At 43.3% G+C, this 27,416-nt stretch overlaps 2 protein-coding genes across 2 annotated transcripts in view; both read right to left on the bottom strand.

Moving 5' to 3' along the window:
* On the bottom strand, window positions 1–21,541 carry LOC143295223 (uncharacterized). The gene is made up of 6 exons (XM_076606797.1): window positions 21,240–21,541; window positions 11,053–11,135; window positions 7,937–8,116; window positions 4,517–4,707; window positions 3,558–3,660; window positions 1–539 (listed from the first exon to the last, which is right to left on the bottom strand). Exons 1-6 carry the CDS (start codon window positions 21,484–21,486, stop codon window positions 234–236), a joined length of 1,110 nt encoding a protein of 369 aa, XP_076462912.1. The 5' UTR covers window positions 21,487–21,541; the 3' UTR covers window positions 1–233.
* A 4,329-nt stretch (window positions 21,542–25,870) lies between these two features.
* Window positions 25,871–27,416, bottom strand: part of LOC143295123 (kynurenine/alpha-aminoadipate aminotransferase, mitochondrial-like) — a 19,086-nt gene continuing 17,540 nt past the window's right edge. The window contains exon 6 of the mRNA XM_076606686.1: window positions 25,871–25,879. Within this exon, the coding sequence (XP_076462801.1) occupies window positions 25,871–25,879 (9 nt within the window). The remainder of the gene's footprint in view (window positions 25,880–27,416) is intronic.

Below are 27,416 nucleotides of genomic sequence, written 5' to 3'. Positions count from 1 at the left end.
ACTAACAAAAAAAAACCGTAACAAAAACAAAAAAAACAAAAAAAAAAAAAAAAAGGAGAAAAAAAAGCATCAGTTCTAGAAGAGGTCAGCTATCGAAGCAATAGACTCTGGTTTTGTACGGATCCTGGGGGTGTATGGGGTGGCGGGGGGATCGGGGGGAGAAGAAGAAGAAGAAGAAAAAAGAGCATCAGCTCTAGAAGAGGTCAGCTGTCGTACTGAGATACGGCTCAGTTCTAGAAGAGGTCGGTAGAGGATCCAGACAGCAGATTCGCTCCACCACCACCACCACCACCACCAGCACCACCGGCGCCACTGATGCCAGTAATGCCACCAAAAGCACCACCACCACCACCACCACCAGAAAGAGTGTGGCCGTTGTCGCCGTCGTCATAGAGGTCCAGAAAGCTGCTGGGCTGTGGCACCGTACTGGTAGCCCGCAGGTGCTTCTTGTACTGGATGAAGTCTTCGACTGACATCATGTCCCTGACAATGGCACCGCACATGTCTGACTTCACCGTGCATTTGTAGTCAGGGCACACCTTAAAAAAAAAACCAAACCAAACGCTGAGTACAGTGAGTGCTTTATAAACGCAAATTATTTAATAACGATAATAATAATGATGATAATAAGTATTTATATAGCACCGTGCATTTGTAGTCAGGGCACACCTGAAAAAAAAGAGACAGGAGCCACTGAGAACGGTGAGTGCTTTATAAACGCACATTATTCAGTAATGATAATGTTAATAATGATAATGATCATGGTAAGTATTTGTACAGCACCGTGCATTTGTAGTCAGGGCACACTTGAAAAAGCACACCAAAAAAAAAAACACACAAAAAAACAGGAGCCGTAGAGTATGTGAGCGCCTTATAAACGCACATTATTTAATGATAACAATGATAATAATATTTATATAGAACCGTGCATTTGTAGTCAAGGCACACCTGAAAAAACAAACAAACAAACAACAACAACAACAACAACAACCAAAAACAGGAGCCGCTGAGTACGTAAACGCTTTATAAACGCACATTATTCAATAATGATAATGATAAGTATTTCTATAGCAACATGCATTTGTAGTCAAGGCACGCCTGAAACAACAAACAAACAAACACACACACACACACACACACACACACACACACACACAAAGAAAAAGAAAAAAAAAGCAGGAGCCGCTGAGTACGTGAACGTTTTATAAACGCACATTATGTGATAATGATGAAGAAAATAATAATGATAATGATGATAATATAATAAGTATTTATATAGCACCGTGCATTTGTAGTCAGGGCACACCTGTGAAAACAAAACAGGACCCGTTGAGTATGTGAGCGTTTTATAAAGGCACATTATTTAATAATAATAATAATAATAATAATAATAATAATAAGCATTTATACAGAACCGTGCATTTGTAGTCAGGGCACACTTGAAAAAAAAAGGGTATTGCTGAGTACACAAACGCTTTATAAACGCACATTATTTAATAATGATAATAATAATGATGATGATGATGATAATAAGTATTTATATAGCACCGTGCATTTGTAGTCAGGGCACACCTGAAAAACAAAAACAAAGCAGGAGCTGCTGAGTATGTGAGCGCTTTATAAACGCACATTATTTAATAATAATAATAATAATGATACTGATAATAATAAGTATTTATATAGCACTGTGCATCTGTAGTCAGGGCACACCTGGAAAAAAACCCCAACCAAACCAAAACCAAAACAAACAAACAAAATAGAAAAACAACCAAAAAAACAGGAGCCGCTTAGTACGTAAACGCTTTATAAACGCACATTATTTAATAACGATAATAATAATAATGATGATGATAATAATTATAATAAGTATTTATATAGCACCGTGCATTTGTAGTCAGGGCACACCTGTAAAAACAAAACAGGAGCCGCTGAGTATGTGAGCGCTTTATAAAGGCACATTATTTAATGATAATAATGATAATGAGTATATATATATATAGCGCTGATTCTTGTGCAGAGACAAACCAAAGCGCTTTCACAGCAGTCATTCATTGACACGCATGCATAACTCTAAAACTGGAGAAACTGAAGACAAAGAAAAGCAGGCAGTGGAAGGGAAAGGGGGTGTGGGGGGGGTGGGGGGTTGGGGGGGGGGGAGGAAAGGGGGGGTTGGGGGGGTAGAGGCTGTCTTGGATAGAGGTGGGTTTAATCCTTTCACCGCCAGTCAATTTAGAGTACAAAATGCCCTTGTGATATAAACACAGAAAAGACAGTGGCTCTAAGAATAGCTGGGGATTCCCCCTGCGATGTATAGAAAATATGGTCTATCCTACCACCGAACATTAAGAGCAGTAGGTTCATGGATAACAGACCAATGAATGGTCACCTTTCAGTGACATGGGTCCTCTACCACGCCTGTGCATAAATGTGAGCTTGGCGGTGAAAGGGTTAAAGGCCAGACTTTTGTGGGGGTTTTGTTGTTGTTGTTTTTTTGTTTGTTTGTTTTTTGGGGTTTTTTGTTTTTTTACAAGCCTGACAGAGGGACTTGAATAAAAAATGACGGAGAGGACAGGAGAGAGAGAGAGACAGACAGACAGACAGACAGACAGACAGAGACAGACAGACAGAGAGAGAGATTCGGAATGGTATGAATGTACTTTGGTCGTAGGCACATATACACATCATGCATATCTCTCGCTCACTCATCACACTGCCCTTCCTCCCATCCCCCTATCCTCGCATCCCTCTCCTCCTCTCGTCCTCTCATCCTATTTTATACTCCACACACTTATACATATATCAATACACACGTACAAGGCTTGTTACTAACATACTAAATTGAAATATCAGCAATCAATATTGACAATTCCAGGCAGGCGAAATCTGGACATTTTTCATATACAATTTCAAATCACACTGAGTCAATAACCCGCTTGCATATTATTTCATACCATTATATTATATCAATTGAGAGAGAGAGAGAGAGAGAGAGAGAGAGAGAGGGAGACAGAGACAGAGACACAGAGTGAGAGAGAGAAAGAGAGAGAGAGATAAGAAGGGAAGAAGAAGACGATGAAGAATGACAAGAAGAACAAGAACAACGATAACAAGAACAGTATTAACAATGATAATCACAACAACCACAACACAAAATAACAACAACAACAACAACAACAAGAGAAAGTTTTAGTTCCAGTTTCAGTAGCTCAAGGAGGCGTCACTGCGTTCGGACAAATCCATATACGCTACACCACATCTGCCAAGCAGATGCCTGACCAGCAGCGTAACCCAACGCGCTTAGTCAGGCCTTGAGAAAAAAAAAGAAAAAAGAAAAAAAAGGGTGAATAAATAATAGATAAATACATTAAAAAAAAAAAGAGAACTACTGCTACTAATAATAATATGTATAAGGCGCAAAAACTTGATGAAGTCAACTATAAGCGTACATAAATAAATAAATAAATAATACTTTTATTTAAAAAAAAAAAAAAAATGAATTGTTGATTGTGGCGACTCAGAATATAAAGCGCAGAGACGACAGCAGAAATACCACTAACACATAGGGAGCGCCCGTAGAGTTCTGCCATGTTTGCCTTGATCGTGCCGTCAATGGAGGCAGTGCCGGCCTTGGCCTGAAGAGGCGTCGACACATAGGCGGCTCTGCACACAGAGTGTGGGAGTCTACAATACGCGTTGTCACTTGTGGCTCTTGAGCTGTTCAGTCATGTCAGTATTGTGGTGTGCTGCGTGTGCATACAGACACAGACACAGACAAAGACACTCTCTCTCTCTCTCTCTCTCTCTCTCTCTCTCTCTCACTGTTTCATATTCACATTTGTATAGTATTTTATGATATACACAATGTATGCTCATATGTGTGTGTGTGTGTGTGTGTGTGTGTGTGTGTGTGTGTGTGTGTTCTCCATGTTTTATTTTTCTTTTCTCCCGTGTATCTTATTGACACCATGCTTGTGTCTGTGCGTGTGTGTGTGTGTATATATATATTAGTGTGTGTGTGTGTGTGTGTGTGTGTGTGTGTTATTACCATGCTTTTGCCTTTATGTAGTATTGTATACGCATGTTATGACTTTATGAAGTATCATGTAGTGCATGCTATGACATACATATAGCATTGTGTAGTGTAGACCCTGTTTCAGGGCGGGGACTAGATGTATATATATATAAAAAAAAAAAAAAAAATTAAAAAAAAAGCGCCAGTGCTTATCAATTATCCTCGAAAATTAAAATTTTTGTCTTGTCTTGTCTTGTCTTGTCTCTTTCTCTCTTCTACGATCCACCCCCACCCTTATTCCCCCACTTCTCACTCCCCCCCACCTACAACACTTCTCAATCGCTTACTACACTACTACACTACACCATCCCTTGTTCGAAGCCCCCAACCCCTCCCTCCCCCCCCCCCGCCCCCCCGCCTCCCGGACCTCCCCCTCCCTCCCCCCTCTCCCCTCCCCCTCGCCCTCCCCAGGGAAGACATCCCTTACATCTGACGTGATCTTACCCTGTGTTGGAGATGCCGGACAGCTGAGAGAAGGGGCCTTGCTGTCCGAGGTAGGGAGCGAACAGGGACCCGTAAGGTCCAGCGGAGCCGAAGGGGCCTATGCGGTTCCTTCTGGGAGTGTAGGGGGTGCCCGTGCCGACGCAGGACCCGGCGATGTTGCCGTTAGTCATGACCACTATGGCAAAAGTACCCTGGGGAACAAAAAGAAAAAGAAAGAAAAAGAAAGGAAAGAAAGAGAGAGAAAAAGAAGAAGAAGAAAAAGCCACGTTCGCTCCATGAGTTGATAAAAGTTTTTTTACCTTCAGAACATGGGAAAGATATCCACACTTTTTTTTTAGTAATAGCGAATTTGTATCTAAACTTGAAAAAACAAAAAAAACAAAAAACAAAGACATATATATATATATATATATATATATATATATATAGATAGATAGATAGATAGATAGATAGATATACGAGGGTCATTCAATAAATAAGGTGAATTTTTCGGTTATAAGGACTTCTAATACAGATAGAAGCTTACTTTTTTTTCTTTTCTTTTTTTGTTTGTTTTACTTCTTTTTCACATGGATTTAATTTATTTTGCAGATTAAAAAAAACTTTCAGAGTTTTGGCGATTAACAAAGATGGCCGACCAAGAAGCATGCTCCAGGATTGAACAGCGGTCAGTTATCAAGTTTTTGGTTGCTGAAGGGTGCAAACCAGTTGAAATTCATAGGAGAATGTCAACTGTGTATGGTGCCACATGTTTCAGCCGAAAAAATGTCTACAAGTGGGCTAAATTGTTTAAAGAAGGACGGAGCAGTGTTGAGGATGAAGACAGGCCTGGAAGGCCTGGAGCGACTGGCTGAGACATCAGTCCAAAGATTTTTACGCTGAGGGAATACGGAAGCTTGTGCACAGATGGGAAAAGTGTGTGACAGTGCTGGGAGACTACGTTGAAAAAAAAAAAGAAAAAAAGTAAGCTTCTATCTGTATTAGAAGTTCTTATACCGAAAAATTCACCTTATTTATTGAATGACCCTCGTATATATATATATATATATATATATATATATATATATATATATATATATATATATATATATATATATATATCGCAGTGTATAATGGGTGTATTCTTGCATGCGCCTGGTCATTCGGAGGTCTCGTGTGCAGCATGCACTTAGCGCATGTAAAAGAACCCACGGCAACAAAAGGGTTGTCCCTGGCAAAATTCTGTAGTAAAAAAAATCTACTTGGATAGGCCGAAAACACAAATAAAATTGCAGGTCAGAAAAGAAAAGGGTGGCGCTCTCAGTGTAGCGACGCGCTCTCCATGAGCAGAGCAGCCCGATTTTCACTCAGAGAAATCTGTTGTGAAATAAAAAGTGGTAATACAATACAATACAATACAATACAATACAAGAAATACAAAAGATGGAAGAATTTAGCAACTTCAGACTCTGTCATGCCCCGCCCCCTTCACTACAAATAAGGGGATGAACTGAGAGAGGTCTGCCTCGTATACCGTTTAAAACTGTAAAACACAATTTCAAGACATTCAACGTGCAATTTTGATACCAGCAGAAGTTTAGTATACTACCATTTCTATGATGACGATAATGGTGATTACTATGACGGTGGTGATGAAGGCATGATAGCAATCTGATACTGATAAGGCTGGCATCTGCAAATTTAATCTGTATTGTTGTTGTTGCCAGTATTGCTAACTCTGTATTACTTATCGATGAATGAATATTTGAGAATTTCCGTCTCCACCCACCTTCAAAAATCAGATCTTTTTAGCTGAAATTAACGCTTATCATACAACTGTCGCTGATGTGGCACGTTTCGTGTTAGGATTTTGTGTTTGTTTATGTAATGCAAGGTAATGTTATGTTGTGAATGTTATGAAAGCTGTTCAAATCTTTCTGTAATGCAGCGTAATGTAATGTAATCTAATAAAAGCAATTCAATGTAATGTATGGGGCTCCTGCTCCTAGCAACGTGTCCAGACATGGCCAACAAAACTCAATGCTTTCCTCCAGGATGGGACGGCAAATGGTATCTCTACGGGAGGTGTGTGAGGGTGAACGAAGCATTCAGTTTTCCCAGTGGGCTGATTTTAGATTATAGTCTTCCCTTCGTTAATTTCTCTCTTCTCTGTTTTGAATGTGTGTGTGTGTGTGTGTGTGTGTGTGTGTGTGTGTGTGTGTGTGTGTGTGTGTGTGTGTGTGTGTGTGTGCGTGTTTGTGTGTGTGTGTTTGCGTGTGTGTGTGTGTGTGTGTGTGTGTGTGTGTCCTTTTTTTTCAAACTTGGTCTTGTCATCACAGAATGAAGAAAATCATCTCCTGTTGTTGCTGTCCTCAACCGTTCAGTCATCAGTCTTTTGGCAGTCTGTCGCATCCGACGATGACGTGTATGTGCTTCTTCTTCTCGTTTGGTGTGGTGTGGACTCGCATGTGGCTATGATGCCCTAGTTCGGATCTACATGGGCGTACGCACGGCAGTGAGGGCAGGGAACTGTTCTGGCTCTGGACATTGCTGCTGCTGCTGCTGCCTTCCTCTTCTCAAACTTGTCGTGTGCTCGTTTTGTCTGAGCATATAAACCGGTCCTAAGCTGTGGACGCTCCGCGAAATGTTTTGTATGGATTCCACCATGCGCAACGTTGGCCTTTACGCAGTGTTTAACTCACTCAGTACGGCCAGCCCTCTCTTCTTCTCTACATAGACCCCTCGGATGTCCAGTGGGTGTCTCAATGACCCAACCTTTAGCTTCTGTCGTCAGAGTTGTGGTATTCTTTGTCAACATTCACCTCTTCAGTATAAGAGCCTTCCGCTTGCAATATTTTGATGGTGGTAATTGGGGTGAAACGCTGTTAACGTCGTCTCTTTCGCCGTTCGTATGGAGAGAGTTAAAGCGTTCTTGGGGGGAGCCTTCCTTGCTTTCTTTTTATCATCAATAATGGGATTATATCATAACAGAATACCCGCAACAGACTTGACCTATGTTTATTCTGATACGTAGTCTTTGGCATCACGCTGCATTGCATTCATATCACATATACACGAACAAGAGAGGAGAGGAGATCAGTTTCAGCTTCAGTTTCAGTTTCAGTAGCTCAAGGAGACGTCACTGCTTTCGGACAAATCCATATGTGCTACACCACATCTGCCAAGCAGATGCCTGACCAGCAGCGTAACCCAACGCGTTTAGTCAGGCCTTGAAAAAGAAAAAGAAAAAAAAGGGTAAATACATATTAAAAAAAAACAATAACAAAAACACCCAGAACTACTACTACTAATATTAATATGTATAAGACACAAAAACTTGATGAAGTCAACTATAAGCGTAAAAAAATAAAATAAAATAAAATAAATAAATTGTCAGCTTAGGAGAGGAGATATTGACTCAACTCAGTGAGCACTACTCACGTGCAGAGAGCCCTGACTGGTGATGCCAGTTTTGGCACCAGCTTTGATAAAGTACCCTCGGACCCGCACTTTGGTTCGCCGAGTTCCTCTGGAGCCCGGAAGGCGTCTCTGGAAGGGGTTGCCTTGGAACAGCAGCTGGCTGAAGGGGCCCAGCTGGCCGAAGGGTCCTCCCAGAGGGTTCTTGGATGGTCAGCCAAAGATATGATGTGGTATTTCATTCATTTTCAACCACAGATATGATAACTGATTTTGTATTTCTTTCATGATCAGCCAGAGATAACTGATATTGTATTTCTTTCACGATCAACCATAGATATGATAACTGGTATTGTATTTCATTCATGATTAAATCAACCACAGGTATGGTAACTGATATTTATTTCTTTGATGATCAACCATATATATGACAACTGATATTGTATTTTATCCATCAACCACAGACATGGTAACTGATACTGTATTTCTTCATAACCAACCAAAGTTATGACACCCGATAACGTATTTCTTTAATGATCAACCACAGATAACTGATATTGCATGTCATTCATGATTAACCACAGATATGATAACTGATATTGCATTTATTTCATGATTAACCACATATAACTGATATTGCATTTCATGATCAACTATAGATATGACAACTGATATTGTATTTCAATCATGATTACATCAACCACAGGTGAGGTAACTAATGTTGTATTTATTTCATGATCAACCACAGATAACTGATATTGTATTTCTTTCATGATCAACCATATATATGACAACTGATATTGTATTTCTTTCATGATCAACCACTGACATGACAACTGATATACTATTTCTTTCATGATCAACCATAGATATGATAACTGATATTGTATTTCTTTCATGATCAACCATAGATATGATAACTGATATTGTATTTTTTTCATGATCAACCATAGATATGATAACTGACATTGTATTTCTTTCATGATCAACTATGGGTATCGTAACTGATAATGTATTTCTTTCATGCTCAACCACAGATAACTGATATCATATTTCTTTCATGATCAACCGTAGATATGATAACTGATATTGTATTTCTTTCATGATCAACCGTAGATATGATAACTGATACTGTATTTCATTGTGTCGTTTCGTGTTGTGTTGTGTGGTGTGGTGTCATGCCATGTCGTGTCATGTCGTGTCCTAGCCTGCAGTGACGTATTGTCTTGCATTGTATTGTAGTGAAAGGTATCGTATCGAATCGTATCATATCGTATTGTGTTGTGGTGGAGTGTACTCACTGATTCGTTTCATTATTCCTGTGTTTTATTTGTGAACCGTTTGATTTGAACGGATGTGCTGTGCGGTACTGTACTGTATTGTATTGTACTGTACTGTACTGTATTGTATTGTATTGTAATGTACTGTATTGTATTGTATTGTACTGTACTGTATTGTATTGTATTGTACTGTACTGTACTGTATTGTATTGTATTGTATTGTACTGTATTGTATTGTATTGTACTGTACTGTACTGTATTGTATTGTATTGTATTGTACTGTATTGTATTGTATTGTATTGTACTGTATTGTATTGTACTGTACTGTATTGTATTGTATTGTATTGTACTGTACTGTACTGTATTGTATTGTATTGTACTGTACTGTATTGTATTGTATTGTACTGTACTGTATTGTATTGTATTGTATTGTACTGTACTGTATTGTATTGTACTGTACTGTATTGTATTGTATTGTACTGTACTGTATTGTATTGTATTGTACTGTACTGTATTGTATTGTATTGTACTGTACTGTATTGTATTGTACTGTACTGTATTGTATTGTATTGTACTGTACTGTACTGTACTGTACTGTATTGTATTGTATTGCACTGTATTGTACTGTATTGTATTGTACTGTATTGTACTGTATTGTATTGTATTGTACTGTACTGTATTGTATTGTATTGTATTCTACTGTATTGTATTGTACTGTATTGTACTGTATTGTATTGTACTGTATTGTACTGTATTGTATTGTATTGTACTGTGCTGTACTGTACTGTACTGTATTGTATTGTATTGTACTGTATTGTACTGTATTGTATTGTACTGTATTGTATTGTACTGTATTGTATTGTACTGTATTGTATCCTACTGCATTTCATTGTATTTAATTTCAAAGATGAAGATTAAAAGAGAGAAAGAGAGAGAGAGAGATGATGGGAGAAAGAGAGAGATAGGGGCGGGGGAGAGAAGGGAGAAAGAGAGGGGGAGGGAGAGAGGTGAAGGGGAGAGAGGAAGAGAGAGAGGGCGAGAGAGAGAGAGAGAGAGAGAGAGAGAGAGGCAGACACAGCGAGACAGACAGACATACAAACAGGTAGACAGAGACAGAGACTCGTGTTTATGCTTTGATTGTGTCTTATAAACCCTTAAGGTTTCGCGACAATAAGATATTCCGTTCTGTTATGTTTCATTCTATTCTGTCGAACAGACGCAGGCCTTATTCTATCTTATTCTGTTCTATTCTATCCCATTCTGTCGAACAGACGCAGGTCTTATTCTTTTCTATTCCATTCTATTCTGTCGAACAGACGCAGGTCTTATTCTTTTCTGTTCCATTCTATTCTATTCCATTTTGTCGAACAGACGCAGGTCTTATTCTATTCTTTTCTATTCCATTCTATTCTGTCGAAGAGACGCAGGTCTTATTCTTTTCTTTTCTATTCCATTCTGTTCTATTCCATTTTGTCGAACAGACGCAGGTCTTATTCTATTCTTTTCTATTCCATTCTATTCTGTCGAAGAGACGCAGGTCTTATTCTTTTCTGTTCCATTCTATTCTATTCCATTTTGTCGAACAGACGCAGGTCTTATTCTATTCTTTTCCATTCCATTCTGTAAAACAGATGCAGGTCTTATTCTGTTCTATTCTATTCCATTCTGTCGAACAGACGCAGGTCTTAATCTATTCTGTTCTGTTCCACTCAGGTCTTATTCTATTCTATTCTGCCGAACAGACACTGGTCTTATTCTGTTCTATTCTGCCGAACAGACGCAGGTCTTATTCTATTTTATTCTGCCGAACAGACGCTGGTCTTATTCTGTTCTATTCTGTCGAACAGACGCAGGTCTTACATCGTCTTCATACTCCTCCTCCAGGGTGAGGGCCAGCTTGTCACCAGCATGGTTCTCGGCTCGCATCGTGCCGATGGGCGACCCTACAACACAAGTCAGCTGTGTACATCTGCCTCTCTCTCTCTCTCTCTCTTTCCATCTCTCTCTCTCTTTGCATCTCTTTACCCCCCCCCCTCTCTCTCTCAAATGGGTGCTTGTTTTACAACAGCAGCAGCAACAACAACAATGACACTAATGATAATACTGCCCTGTTAAACAGGTCATTTCTGTACATCTCTCTCTCGCTCTCTCTCTTTCCATCTCTCCCCCCCCCCCCCCCCCCTTCTCTCTCTCTCAAATGGGCACATGTTTTACAACAACAACAGCAGCAACAACAATAATAATGATAATAATGCCCTCCAGCGCGTCATCCTAACCCCCCCCCCCTCCCAACCTCTCTCTTCCCCCCTAACCCCCCTACCCCACCTCTCTCTTCCCCCTTAACCCCCCCCCTCTCCACCTCTCTCTTCCCCCCTAACCTCCCCTCCCCACCTCTCTCTTCCCCCCTAACCTCCCCTCTCCCCCTCTCTCTTCCCCTCTCTCTTCCCCCCTAACCTTCCCTCCCCACCTCTCTCTTCCCCACTAACCTCCCCCTCTCTCTTCCCCTCTCTCTTCTCCCCTAACCTCCCCTCTCCCCCTCTCTCTTCCCCCCTAACCTCCCCTCTCCCCCTCTCTCTTCCCCCCTAACCTCCCCACCTCTCTCTTCCCCCCTAACCTCCCCTCCCCACCTCTCTCTTCCCCCCTAACCTCCCCTCCCCACCTCTCTCTTCCCCCCTAACCTCCCCTCCCCACCTCTCTCTCTCTTCCCCCCTAACCTCCCCTCCCCACCTCTCTCTTCCCCCCTAACCTCCCCTCCCCACCTCTCTCTTCCCCCCTAACCTCCCCTCCCCACCTCTCTCTCTCTTCTCCCCTAACCTCCCCTCTCCACCTCTCTCTTCCCCCCTAACCTCCCCTCCCCACCTCTCTCTTCCCCCCTAACCTCCCCTCTCTCTTCCCCCCTAACCTCCCCTCTCCACCTCTCTCTTCCCCCCTAACCTGCCCCTCTCTCTCCCCCCTAACCTGCCCTCCCCACCTCTCTCTTCCCCTCTCTCTTCCCCCCTAACCTCCCCATCTCCACCTCTCTCTTCCCCCCTAACCTCCCCTCTCCACCTCTCTCTTCCCCCCTAACCTCCCCCTCTCCACCTCTCTCTTCCCCCTAACCTCCCCTCTCCACCTCTCTCTTCCCCCCTAACCTCCCCCTCTCCACCTCTCTCTTCCTCCCTAACCTCCATTCTCCACCTCTCTCTTCCCCCCTAACCTCTCCCTCTCTCTTCCCCCCTAACCTCCCCCTCTCTCTTCCCCCCTAACCTCCCATCTCCACCTCTCTCTTCCCCCCTAACCCCCCTACCCCACCTCTCTCTTCCCCCCTAACCTCCCCCTCTCTCTTCCCCCCTAACCCCCCTACCCCACCTCTCTCTTCCCCCCTAACCTCCCCCTCCCCACCTCTCTCTTCCCCCCTAACCTCCCCTCCCCACCTCTCTCTTCCCCCCTAACCTCCCCCTCTCTCTTCCCCCCTAACCTCCCCTCTCCACCTCTCTCTTCCCCCCTAACCTCCCCCTCTCTCTTCCCCCCTAACCTCCCCCTCTCCACCTCTCTCTTCCTCCCTAACCTCCCCCTCTCTCTTCCCCCCTAACCTCCCCTCCCCACCTCTCTCTTCCCCCCTAACCTCCCCCTCTCTCTTCCCCCCTAACCTCCCCTCTCCATCTCTCTCTTCCCCCCTAACCTCCCCTCTCCACCTCTCTCTTCCCCCCTAACCCCCCCTCTCCACCTCTCTCTTCCCCCTAACCCCCCCCCCCCCCCTCTCCACCTCTCTCTTCCCCCCTAACCTCCCCTCTCCACCTCTCTCTTCCCCCTAACCTCCCCTCTCCACCTCTCTCTTCCCCCTAACCTCCCCTCTCCACCTCTCTCTTCCCCCCTAACCTCCCCCTCTCCACCTCTCTCTTCCCCCCTAACCTCCCCTCTCCACCTCTCTCTTCCCCCCTAACCTCCCCTCTCCACCTCTCTCTTCCCCCCTAACCTCCCCTCTCCACCTCTCTCTTCCCCCCTAACCTCCCCCTCTCCACCTCTCTCTTCCCCCCTAACCTCCCCTCTCCACCTCTCTCTTCCCCACTAACCTCCCCTCTCCACCTCTCTCTTCCCCCCTAACCTCCCCCTCTCCACCTCTCTTCCTCCCTAACCTCCATTCTCCACCTCTCTCTTCCCCACTAACCTCCCCTCCCCACCTCTCTCTTCCCCCCTAACCTCCCCTCTCCACCTCTCTCTTCCTCCCTAACCTCCCCTCTCCACCTCTCTCTTCCCCCCTAACCTCCCCTCCCCACCTCTCTCTTCCCCCCTAACCTCCCCCTCTCCACCTCTCTCTTCCCCCCTAACCTCCCCTCTCCACCTCTCTCTTCCTCCCTAACCTCCCCTCTCCACCTCTCTCTTCCCCCCTAACCTCCCCTCCCCACCTCTCTCTTCCCCCCTAACCTCCCCCTCTCCACCTCTCTCTTCCCCCCTAACCTCCCCGTCTCTCTTCCCCCCTAACCTCCCCCTCTCTCTTCCCCCCTAACCTCCCCTCCCCACCTCTCTCTTCCCCCCTAACCTCCCCCTCTCTCTTCCCCCCTAACCTCCCCCTCTCTCTTCCCCCCTAACCTCCCCTCTCCACCTCTCTCTTCCCCCCTAACCTCCCCTCTCCACCTCTCTCTTCCCCCCTAACCTCCATTCTCCACCTCTCTCTTCCCCCCTAACCTCCCCTCCCCACTTCTCTCTTCCTCCCTAACCTCCCCCTCTCTCTTCCCCCCTAACCTCCATTCTCCACCTCTCTCTTCCCCCCTAACCTCCCCTCTCAACCTCTCTCTTCCTCCCTAACCTCCATTCTCCACCTCTCTCTTCCCCCATAACCTCCCCTCTCCACCTCTCTCTTCCTCCCTAACCTCCATTCTCCACCTCTCTCTTCCCCCCTAACCTCCCCTCACCACCTCTCTCTTCCCCCCTAACCTCCCCTCTCCACCTCTCTCTTCCTCCCTAACCTCCATTCTCCACCTCTCTCTTCCCCCCTAACCTCCCCTCTCCACCTCTCTCTTCCCCCCTAACCTGCCCTCTCCACCTCTCTCTTCCCCCCTAACCTCCCCTCCCCACCTCTCTCTTCCTCCCTAACCTCCATTCACCACCTCTCTCTTCCCCCTAACCTCCCCGACCCACCTCTCTCTTCCACCCTAACCTCTCCTCTCCACCTCTCTCTTCCCCCCTAACCTCCCCTCCCCACCTCTCTCTTCCTCCCTAACCCCCCTACCCCACCTCTCTCTTCCCCCCTAACCTCCCCCTCTCTCTTCCCCCCTAACCTCCCCTCTCCACCTCTCTCTTCCCCCCTAACCTCCCCTCCCCACCTCTCTTCCCCCCTAACCTCCCCTCTCCACCTCTCTCTTCCCCCCTAACCTCCCCCTCTCCCCCTCTCTCTTCCCCCCTAACCTCCCCTCACCACCCCCCTAACCTCCCCTCTCCCCCTCTCTCTTCCCCCCTAACCTCCCCTCCCCACCTCTCTCTTCCCCCCTAACCTCCCCTCTCCACCTCTCTCTTCCCCCCTAACCTCCCCTCCCCACCTCTCTCTTCCCCCCTAACCTCCCCCTCTCTCTTCCCCCCCTAACCTCCCCCTCTCTCTTCCCCTCTCTCTTCCCCCCTAACCTCCCCTCCCCACCTCTCTCTTCCCCCCTAACCTCCCCCTCTCCCCCTCTCTCTTCCTCCCTAACCTCCCCTCACCACCCCCCTAACCTCCCCCTCTCTCTTCCTCCCTAACCTCCCCCTCTCTCTTCCCCCCTAACCTCCCCCTCTCTCTTCCCCCCCTAACCTCCCCCTCTGTCTTCCCCTCTCTCTTCCCCCCTAACCTCCCCTCCCCACCTCTCTCTTCCCCCCTAACCTCCCCTCCCCACCTCTCTCTTCCCCCCTAACCTCCCCCTCTCCACCTCTCTCTTCCCCCCTAACCTCCCCCTCTCTCTTCCCCCCCTAACCTCCCCCTCTCTCTTCCCCCTTAACCTCCCCTCTCCATCTCTCTCTTCCCCCCGAACCTCCCCCTCTCTCTTCCCCCTTAACCTCCCCTCTCCACCTCTCTCTTTCCCCCCTACCCCCCCTCTCCACCTCTCTCTTCCCCCCTAACTTCCCCCTCTCCTCCACCTCTCTCTTCCCCCCTAACCTCCCCCTCTCCACCTCTCTCTTCCCCCCTAACCTCCCCTCTCCACCTCTCTCTTCCCCCCTAACTCCCTACCCCACCTCCCTCTCTCCCCCTCCCTCTCTCTCTTTCTCTCTCTCTCTCTCTCTCTCTCTCTCTAATGGGCACTCGTTTTACAACAACAATAATAATAAGGATGATGATGATGATAATAATAAGAACACTAATGACAATGATAAGGATGGTGATGATAATGATAATAATAACACTAATGACAATGATAAGGATGATGATGATGATAATGACGTCGACGAAGACGACGACGACATCAACAACAACAACAACAACAACAATAATAATAATAATAATAATGTTATCAATAATACGTTTCTTTTATATAGCGCATAATCAAATGAATTGTTTGCTCCGCGCGCTTTACAGTACAATATTCATCGTTAAAAAAAACAACAACACATAAATTAAAATGAATAAATAAATAAAAAGAAAAAACCAACAACACTGTGTTACACTATCCATCAAAACCATGTATGTCTAATTGAGAAACATCACACGCTGTGACAAGACAACGCTATCTATTCACACACACACACACACACGCACGCACGCACACACACACGCACGCACGCACGCACACGTAACAAACTTATCAAATGCAGTATTGAGGTTGGTTTCGAATCTTGAAATTATTATTACATGTGTGCACGCTCATGATTGCACACACACACACACACACACACACACACACACACACACACACACACACACACACGCCGCCCACCCGCCCAACGGACAGAAGATGCAGAACCTAAAAACAAATGTAGGATACCAAAATAGTAACATCGCTATGGAGACAAGATGCAACACCTCAAGAAATGTGGGATACCAAAATAGTAACATCGCTATGGAGACAAGATGCAACACCTCAAGAAATGTGGGATACCAAAATAGTAACATCGCTATGGAGACAAGATGCAACACCTCAAGAAATGTGGGATACCAAAATAGTAACATCGCTATGGAGAGAAAATGCAACACCTAAAAAATAATGTGTGATATCTGCAACACCTCAAGAAATGTGGGATACCAAAATAGTAACATCGCTATGGAGAGAAAATGCAACACCTAAAGAAATGTGGGATACCAAAATAGTAACATCACTATGGAGACAAGATGCAACACCTCAAGAAATGTGGGATATCAAAATAGTTACATCGCTATGGAGACAAGATGCAACACCTCAAGAAATGTTGGATACCAAAATAGTAACATCGCTATGGAGACAAGATGCAACACCTCAAGAAATGTGGGATACCAAAATAGTAACATCGCTATGGAGACAAGATGCAACACCTCAAGAAATGTGGGATACCAAAACAGTAACATCGCTATGGAGACAAGATGCAACACCTCAAGAAATGTGGGATACCAAAATAGTTACATCGCTATGGAGACAAGATGCAACACCTCAAGAAATGTGGGATACCAAAACAGTAACATCGCTATGGAGACAAGATGCAACACCTCAAGAAATGTGGGATACCAAAATAGTTACATCGCTATGGAGACAAGATGCAACACCTCAAGAATTGTGGGATACCAAAATAGTAACATCGCTATGGAGAGAAAATGCAACACCTAAAAAAATAATGTGTGATACCTGCAACACCTCAAGAAATGTGGGATACCAAAACAGTTACATCGCTATGGAGACAAGATGCAACACCTCAAGAAATGTGGGATACCAAAATAGTTACATCGCTATGGAGACAAGATGCAACACCTCAAGAAATGTTATTTACCAAAATAGTAACATCACTATGGAGACAAGATGCAACACCTCAAGAAATGTGGGATACCAAAACAGTAACATCGCTATGGAGACAAGATGCAACATCTAAAGAAATGTGGGATAGCAAAAAGTAACATCGTTATGGAGACAAGATGCAACACCTAAAGAAATGTGGGATACCAAAACAGTAACATCGCTATGAAGACAAGATGCAACACCTCAAGAAATGTGGGATACCAAAAAGTAACATCGCTATGGAGACAAGATGCAACATCTAAAGAAATGTGGGATACCAAAACAGTAACATCGCTATGAAGACAAGACGCAACACCTCAAGAAATGTGGGATACCAAAAAGTAACATCGCTATGGAGACAAGATGCAACATCTAAAGAAATGTGGGATACCAAAACAGTTACATCGCTATGGAGACAAGATGCAACACCTCAAGAAATGTGGGATACCAAAATAGTAACATCGCTATGGAGAGAAGATGCAACACCTAAAGAAATGTGGGATACCAAAATAGTTACATCGCTATGGAGAGAAAATGCAACACCTAAAAACAAATTAATGTAGGATACCAAAATAGTAACATCGCTATGGAGAGAAAATGCAACACCTAAAAAAATGTGGGATACCAAAATAGTAACATCGCTATGGAGACAAGATGCAACACCTCAAGAATTGTGGGATACCAAAACAGTAACATCGCTATGGAGACAAGATGCAACACCTCAAGAAATGTGGGATACCAAAATAGTAACATCGCTATGGAGACAAGATGCAACACCTAAAGAAATGTGGGATACCAAAACAGTAACATCGCTATGGAGACAAGATGCAACACCTCAAGAAATCTGGGATACCAAAATACTAACGTCGCTCAAGAAAAGAGAGATTCACAACGTTTGTCATTTCTCTCTTCAGTGTCGTTGGTCAGCTCTTTGCCCGAGTCTAGGAAGCAAACTAGGGCTACGAGTCGGCTTCGTATCAGAAAGATCCAGAGTTGACATGGTTTTCTGTATCCGTGAAACTGCATGTTTGTTGCATATCTGCTATGCATGTGTGTGTGCGTGTATGTGTGAACGTGTGTCTGCATGTTTTACATTTATTTGCTTATTTAGATTTGGCTTAATCAAGATTTTGCGCCTTTTAAGTATTATTATTAGTAGCAGTAGTATTTTTATGTGTTTTTTTGTGTGTGTTTTTTTTAATTGTTATTTATTCTTATTTATATATTTATATATATTTTTTTTATTTATTACTTTTTATGGTTATTGTTATTTATCTTTATTTTTGTTTTTTTATTTAATTTTATTTATTTATTTATTTACTTTTCTGGGGGTTGTTTTCTTGTTTGTTTTGTTTTGTTTTGTTATTTTTACTTTATTTATTTTGCTTTATTTATTTCTATTGTTTTTTTTGTTGTTTTTCTGAAGGCCTGACTAAGCACGTTGGGTTACGCTGCTGGTCAGGCATCTGCTTGGCAGATGTGGTGTAGCGTATATGGATTTGACCGAACGCAGTGACGCCTCCTTGAGCTACTGATACTAATACTTCTGTCAGAAATACCATGAGCAAAAGAAATCTCGGTACTTGACGTGTGTAGACTGATTGAAGCGTCCTGTCCTCGACAGGAGTGGTCTGTTCAAAGTTAACAACACCGAGAAATGTCGTGGCCTCCAAAACTGCTGAGTTTGATCGTCTCCTTTAACTCACTCAGTACGGCCTGTCCTCTTTTCTCCTCTACACAGACCCCTCGGATGTCCAGTGGGTGTCTGAATGACCCAACCTTTAGCTTCCGTCGTCAGAATTGTGGTATTCTTTGTCAACATTCACGTCTTCAGTATAAGAGCCTTTCTCTTGCAATATTTTGATGATGGTAATTGGGGTGAAACGCTGTTAACGTCGTCTCTTTCGCCGTTCGTATGGAGAGAGTTAACAGCAAACTACATGCCATGGTTTGTTTCGATGAAGGAGTGTTAATTAAATGTTTTATCGTTGTTGCGAGTGGGGCAAAGCAAGGTTATGCCCTGGCTCTCACATTATTTTGGCTTCTTCACCTCGCTACTTCTTGTCCTATGCTTTTGGTATGTCTGCAAGAAGATAAAACGACAAGCTCATCTGCGCGCAAAAGACTAATGAGGCAGTACTGGATCTATACACACACACACACACAAAAAAAAGAAGCTGGAAGGACGGATTTACCAAAAGCCTGCAGCCACGTTGGCTTGATCAGCGCTGAGACGACAAGGTTAACTCTCTCCATACGAACGGCGTTTCACCCCAATAACCATCATCAAAATATTGCAAGCGGAAGGCTCTTATACTGAAGAGGTGAATGTTGACAAAGAATACCACAATTCTGACGACGGAAGCTAAAGGTTGGGTCATTCAGACAACCACTGGACATCCGAGGGGTCTGTGTAGAGGAGAAGTGAGGACTGGCCGTACTGAGTGAGTTAATGCGTCATAATGTCAAAATGTATCCACCTCCATCGACGTCTCCATTAACAAATTTGTTGACACCTTCAAATACTTGGGTTCCATCATCTCTGATAAACTGTTTCCCCCAAGCTGAAATCAGTGCCAGAATTATGATGGTTGAATTCATCATGATAAAAGTGGACAAGCGCGTCTGGCAGAACACGAACTGGTTAACCAGGGCATCGTGTTCAGCAAGGCTTGGATTACCAACTCCAAACAAGCGAGAAGACCCTGAACTGGCCCATCTGTTTTGCTTCATACACATCATGGGAAAGCTATTCTAAACACCGAGGCAGCGACCTGGAGCATGTCCAAATTCCTGATGTCAGTCCTCAACCCACACACTGGTTCTCCACTTTCGAGCGCGGATGCCTCCGCTTCTTTGATGAAAACAAATCGAAAACTTCAAACTTCTCCGAGAACGTGTTTACTGGAAACAGATTTTGCAAGAGGGGATTAACCCTTTCACCGCCAGTCAATTTAGAGTGCAAAATTCCCTTGTGTTATAAACACAGAAAATATGTGTGTCTAAGAATAGCTGGGGATCCTCCTGTGATGTGTAGAAAATAAGGTCTGTGTTACTACCGAACATAGATAGCAGTAGGGTGATGGATAACAGACCCATGATCTGGTCACCCTTCAGTGACATGGGTCCTCTACCTAGCTGCTGCATAAATGCGAGTTTGGCAGTGAAAGGGTTAAGCCAGTCAAGGAGCGGTGACTCACATTACTGGTAGAGACAGGACGGAGGAGGAAGCCACATGCTGCTGCCAACCCAGGTCTATAAACTAACAGGGGATGTTCGAGCTGCTTGAACGCAATCGATTGTCTTGCGGTATACACAGAGGAGGCTGCTCCTGGTTTATAGGACACTCAGTGCTGAACTTAAAGCCTCAGTCCTGGCCTTTGCACAGTTTTCTTTTTCTCTCTCTCTCCAGTTTTTGACCTTTCATCCTTACCTTGCGAAACGAAGACATTAGTGCCTGGGCGACTATTATCACACATCTCCTTCATGATTAGCAACAAGGTAACGTCTTCCTCATAGCAACCGATCCAAACATCGGATTTTTTTTTTTACGTATTCCTTTCGCAGCTACTTTATTTATCGACTTCATAACCGATACATAGTTTAACTCATGGGGTTTCTGTTTACACCTTCCTCATAACTAACATCAACTCACCTTCTACATGTTATGTCTATCTCATGTGCATACTTATACATCTGTCTCAGAATCAGTACAAAGGTAAACTCACGGGGTTTGTTTAATGGTCTGTCTCCACAACCAGCACAAAATCCAACTTACTTACTTACTTACTTACTTACTTACTTAATTTACTTACTTACTTACTTACCCATTCAACATGTTATTACCCCCCCCCCCCCCCCAAACCCACCCCGACCCCATAGTTTCAGTTTCAGTAGTTCAAGGAGGCGTCACTGCGTTCGGACAAATCCATATACGCTACACCACATCTGCCAAGCAGATGCCTGACCAGCAGCGTAACCCAACGCGCTTAGTCAGGCCTTGAGGGGAAAAAAAGGTGAATAAATAATAGATAAGCTTACACAAATAAATAAATAAATAAATAATTATATTGTAAAAAAAAAAAAAAAAAAAAAAAAAAAAAGAAGAAGAAGGTGACCATAACCAATACAAATCCAACTTACTGGGTCGCTGAGGACCGTTCCCTCCAGGGAAGCCGATTCTCCCCAGATTAGAAGGGAAGGAGCCGCCACCTGCTCCCGAAGTAGAGGGGTAGCCGCCGGTAGGGGGTGCAGGGTAGCCGGTAGGGGGTGCAGGGTAGCCGGTAGGGGGTGCAGGGAAGTTGGTAGGGGGTGGAGGGAAGTTGGTAGGGAAACTTTGAGCCCAAACGGCGATCGGCAAGAGGGATGTCAACAGGACAACGAAGGCCATCTTGCAAGTTCGTGTCGCTGTTGAATGTGGAAAGGGAACGAATCGGGGCTGTCGCTGGGGCAGACTGGGAGTGCTTCCTTATCTTTTATACCGTGGCCCCTCCCTCTTTTTCTTACACCCCCCCCCTCCTCCCGCCCCCCCCCCCCCTCCCACCGGTCCCGGCACCTCCTCGCCCCCCCCCTCCTCTCCCACATGATCTTGGTTTACTAGCAGTGTTGGTCAGGTCACGAACATCTTTACATCCTGTCGGCACTGCATTTGCGTGGTGTGTGTGTGTGTGGGGGGGGGGGGGTGAGGGGGGGGGAAGAGGGGGTCTGGGGGGCGGGGGGGTGGAGGGGGGGGGGCGGGGCGAGGCTGTTATGGGAGGGGGCGGAGGGGGCGTGCGTGTGTGTGTGTGATTGTGTGTGTATGTGTGTGTGTGTGTGTGTGTGTGTGTTCTAAACTGTTGTTTTTGATTTTTGATTATTTAGTGGCGGCGTTTCTCTGGTCCCGTGCATTTTATGACCCCTCCAGAGGAAATGGGCTGACATACAGAGTGCAGAGATGCAGTCAATCATGATTAGTCAGTAAGAAGATTTCTACATCAATTCTGATCGCATGTAAAAGCGGAACTTCTCATGTTCAGCTGGAGCAAAAAAACAAAAACAAACAAAAAAAAGACAACAACAACAACAAAAACAAAACAAAAAAGAAACATGCTCCATACCCTCACACCCCCCAGTCCCACTCTCTGTGCCAGTGTGTCCTGTCTTTTCCAGCGAACTGTCCATACCACTGTTCTCTCCCAATCCTCTCTCTCTAACGCGCACACATCCACCTCCGACACCCTCAATCCCCCCCCCCCCTCCCCCCCGCCCCCTCGACCCTCCTTTCCCCACTCCCCATCCACCCACACACTCTCTCTCTCTCTCTTCTTCAACATAAGCTCGTCATCGTCACAAAACAATTAAGGAAAATCAATCAATCCATCAAATCCAGCCCTGTCCATTTTTTTTAAAATCACTCTCCTGTTTTTAATCGTTTCTTGTTCACTCGAACATGCTTAGCAGTTTATATAATAACTCGGGGCAATTTCATTACTGTGCGAAGGTTTTCGGTGTAAACCCCTAAATATCGGAAAACATCAGCAGGCTTGCGTCATTCCAATTCATCATCTATCAGCATCACCAGTCATTCTTCTTCCTGGTGTGTATCCGTTTGCAGTGATGACGGTGGTGGTTGTGGTTGTGGTTGTGGTGGACCTAACTGTGTCAGAAAGGTTTTGTTTTGTTTTTGTCTTTATATACATACATGCATGCATGCATATATATATGTGTGCCTTTCTTTCTTTCTTTTTTTTCTTCAAACTGAAGAAGAATTTGAAAAGAAGGAGAAGATCAAGAACAAGAACTGACAGAGACACTGCATGGACACTGGACATTCATCATAGGCTGAACAAGAGCACACACACACACACACACACACACACACACACACACAGAAAGAATGCGAATGCGAATGGTTTATTCTTCAGGCCATGGCCCTTCATGAAAGGGTAAGTGAACAAATACTATTAGAAAACATTTAACAACAACATCAGATTTCAACAAAATAACACTTGACATGAGAAACAATACTTCATGACATAATACGAGATTACAATTTCTCTAAGTTTGAATACTTTATATATAAGAAAAGTGATAGATTATGCGAGTCATGTTGTCTTGTGGATGACATCAGAAGACTTAACACGGATATTGGTAGTACTTGCATGGAATAAACTGCAGTCTGATCTCACTAAGGCCTGGGTAGCATAAAACAAAATATAATTCATCTTCCTTGATTTTTTTTAAACAAAATGGACAAATCATATCTCTTTCATTATGTTTAGAAACGAAACGAAACGAAATTTTATTTTATTTTACCAGGATAATGAGATAAGCAAAAGATATACTTTTTTCCACCCAGCCCTGGGGTATAAAAGAAAGGGAAAAAAAGAGGGATGTGGGGGTGGGGTGGGGTGGTAGAGCTGCATCAAAGAACAAATGAACACAGAACTATTAACAAGACAGATATCAACGACAAATTTCACTGAAAATCACATGAGAAACGTATGGGAAAAAAAAGACTACTACAAAGCAACAAACTAAAGAACTCTCTATCCCCACCCCTACCCCAGTCTCCTTCCCTCCAACCCCATGCACATAGTGAAAGCCTTAGATTTCAACATTCAGTCGTAAATAAGAGAGAGGGAAACGGAAACGGAATGGTTTATTCACATATAGGCCTCAGCCCCAAGTGAAGGGGTTAATATGAACATTATACAACTCAATAAGACAACATAAGCAAACAAGCATAAATGCAGATAACAAAACATAATTATATTCATTTCACGAAGTAGCTATTTCTCTAAGTTTGAAAGCCTTATACAAAAACAAGGAAAAATCACGAACGTCCTTACTGTTGCTTGACGACATTAACAGACTTAATTTAAACAAAGAGGGATGTTTGTAATATTTTGCTTTTATAAACATTTCACGAATATTTCCTAGCACCTGGCAACAAAGAACAAAATGTAATTTGTTTTCTTGAGATTCGTTACATAGAGGGCAGACTAAATCATTCGTACTAGAAAAATAAGAGAGAGAGAGAGAGAGAGAGAGAGAGAGAGAGAGAGAGAGCATGTGAGGACTATAAACATTGTGAGTTCTCGCGTTGTTCTGACATTTTTTTATGAGTGGATATGATGTTTACAGTAGTGAACGTCTAGTCATTCATACCAGAAGAAAGTATGAAATTGTGTTGTATTTCTCTCTCTCTCTCTCTCTTTTTTTTTTTTTTTTTCACAACAGATTTCTCTGTGTGAAATTCGGGCTGCTCTCCCCATGGATAGCCCATCGCTACACTACAGCGCCACCCATTTTTTAATTAAAAAAAAAAAAAAATTCCTGCGTGCAGTTATATTTGTTTTTACTATCGAAGTGGATTTTTCTACAGAATTTTGCCAAGAACCACCCTTTTGTTGCCCTGGGTTCTTTTACGTGCGCTAAGTCCATGCTACACACGGGACCTCGGTTTATTGTCTCATCCGAATGACTAGCGTCTAGACCATCACTCATGGTCTTGTGGAGCCGTGATTCGAACCAGCGCGCTCAGATTCTCTCGCTTCCTCGGCGGACGTGTTACCTCTAGGCCATCACTCCAATTGGAAATGGTTGATATATTGGAGATGTAAAATGAACATTGGTATTTTTGTCTTTCTTTTCCTTTCTTGTCCCTCGCACGTTATGCTCTATTATTTTTTTTTTTGTTGTTGTTATTTTTAATGTTTCATAGAAAATTGATATGTTCTTGCATTCTATTGAAACAGAGAGAGAGAGAGAGAAACTCTGAGCTCAAAACGTTTTTTATTCAAGGATTAAGATCTTAGGCATGGCCCATTCTTCCAATCTGTTATTGAGAGGACATAGAAAACTAATATGTTCTTGTATTCCATTGAGAGAGAGAGAGAGAGAGAGAGAGAGAGAGAGACAGAGAGAGAGACAGAGAGACAGAGAGAGACAGAACTCGAAACGTTTTTTTATTCAAGGATTAAGATCTTAGGCATGGCCCATTCTTCCAATCTGTCCTTGAGAGGACATAGAAAACTAATATGTTCTTGTATTCTATTGAGAGAGAAAGAGAGAGAGGGGGGGGGGAGCGGGGGGGGGGAGAACTAACGAAATTTTATTTCACGAGGGTAAGGGAATAAGCACAATTGCTTTTTTACATCCGGCCCTTTAGAGGGGGGAGGGGGGAGGTAAGAAAAGGAGACAGACACACACACTGACTGAAACCATTTATTGTCAGATTAACTGTTTGTTGTACTGACAATGACACACACACACACACACACACACACACACACACACAGAGTGACAGAGATAACAGGAAACATGCCTGCTTCCGCTAATGTTGCGGGTATGTACCAGTCGAGAGAAAGACAGGCAGAGAGAGAGAGAGAGAGAGAGAGAGAGAGAGAGAGAGAGTGACAAAAGAAAGAAAGAAAGACACAAACACAGAGAAAGATTCAAGATTCAAAAACTTTATTACTCAAGGATAAAGATTTTAGGCATTGCCTAGTCTTCCAATCTGTCCTTGTGACAACAAAAACAGTAACGATAAGACACAACAATAATAACAATGGTAAATACTACCACTACTACCACTACCACTACTACTACCAGTAAAATACCCAAAAATCAATGCACCGGATCTGTATGCACGAAGAAAATCTGTGAACACTGAATGTAATAAAATGTGGAAAGATTTATTTCGGGCGTATATGAACGTTACAATACTGGACAAATAAGAATGTTTCTGGTTAGATATAATTTATTGTTGATGAAAATGTTCGCTTTCTTAGTCATGGTAACTGGACAAATAAGAGTATATTTCTGGTTAGAGATATGGTTGATGAAAAGATGTGTTTCCTTAGTTACACAAATCTTACAGAACAGTACGGCATTAGGAATTTATACATTCTATTAAGCATACTTAATCACAAACAATATGCGAGTAAGAAATAAAACCTGCAATAGAGAAAACAAAAAGACAACAAATTACACTTAATGCTTAGAAAAGATTGAAAACATTTTACAGATTACTTGAACCAGTTTAAAGAAAAAAAAACATCACATGAATTGCTGTGTCAAGTGGAAGTTAAAACTAGATGTTGCAATAAATGGGGAAACCACTTTGAAATGAGCGAAGAGAGTAAAAGAAATAAGACTGAAATGGTTTCCAAATTATACCCCATAGTATACTGGTTAAAAACAATATTGTCAAAAATGGGTACAACAAACATAGAAACGAGAAAGACACAGTTAAACACTATTTTTGACACTGTAAATTGCATCAACTGTTTTCGAGGAATTTAGATGTTTTGAAGGAAAAAGGCGAACATTGTTCAAATGTAAAATTGAATACGAAATTCGTATTATTTGGAAAGGAAAGAAAAAAAAGAAAAGAAAGAAAAAAGATACAGATGAAATATTTGACTGTATCATTCATTGGCGAAACATTTCACGTATAAATGCAGAATAAATACAATTAAGCCATGAAAGGAAAATTTCCTGAAACATTTACGAAACAGCTAAACAATCGAAAAATATAATACATACGCTGGAAATGGTGTTCATAGCATTTACCAGAAAATGACACCTATACATAAAAAAAACAACTGAGAAACAACAGCGTACCAAAATGCTACAAAAAAACAAAAACAAAAAAAACACCACCTTACAAATTCACAATAAAATTATTGTAATGTAAAAACTGTGTTCTGAAAGTGTTGTGGTTCGTTCGATTCTATTCCAAGAGAGAGGGGAGCAGACAGAGGATATAGGATCGACTGATGATGCACACTCACTTGCACTCATTCGCTCTCTCTCCTCACACTAATAGCAGGGCCACATGGAGTGGGGTTTTTTTTTATAGAGTGTTTACTTTACAATACAGCACACACACTAAGCAGTTTACCCTACTTAGCAAAAGCAACACACACTAAGGCAGCACACACTACCTACTTCAAGTACTTCCTACAAGCAGCGCACAGTAAAAAGTTCACCCTACAAAAGATATAGGCCAGTACTTCCCTCACTTAATGGGTAGCTTTCACACATTAACCCCTTTTCTTTCTGCAAGCCACAAGATTAACTTAAACTGGCTGTTCACTGACACAAAACAGTTTCCCAACACAACTAAGTTATCAACATAACATAAAACTATTACAAATCATGTACTCACAGCCCAACAGGGATTTCCTTGCTCCTCGCATCACTGATCAGTCAGTCACCCTGTGTCAGTGTTCAGTTCTTCTGGGAGACAGCTAAGAACTGGCTGTGCTGACTGGTTTTATCCCTTCCCACAACATACTGTGCATACTAATGCAAGCTACAACACTCACTCCC

This window comes from Babylonia areolata, chromosome 20, assembly GCF_041734735.1.
Source record: "Babylonia areolata isolate BAREFJ2019XMU chromosome 20, ASM4173473v1, whole genome shotgun sequence".
Classification (NCBI taxonomy): domain Eukaryota; kingdom Metazoa; phylum Mollusca; class Gastropoda; order Neogastropoda; family Buccinidae; genus Babylonia; species Babylonia areolata.
Note: the sequence above shows the minus strand (reverse complement) of the source record. Positions and strands in the feature narration are given on the sequence as shown.

Excerpts from the sequence above, each read along its gene's own strand:
- LOC143295223 (XM_076606797.1), bottom strand. The coding sequence starts at position 21,486 with ATGGCCTTCGTTGTCCTGTTGACATCCCTCTTGCCGATCGCCGTTTGG. Across the intron at positions 4,708-7,936 it reads CCAGTCAGGGCTCTCTGCAC|GGTACTTTTGCCATAGTGGT; the intron begins GTGAGTAGTGCT and ends TTTGTTCCCCAG. Across the intron at positions 3,661-4,516 it reads TCCGGCATCTCCAACACAGG|AGCCGCCTATGTGTCGACGC; the intron begins GTAAGATCACGT and ends CTCTGTGTGCAG.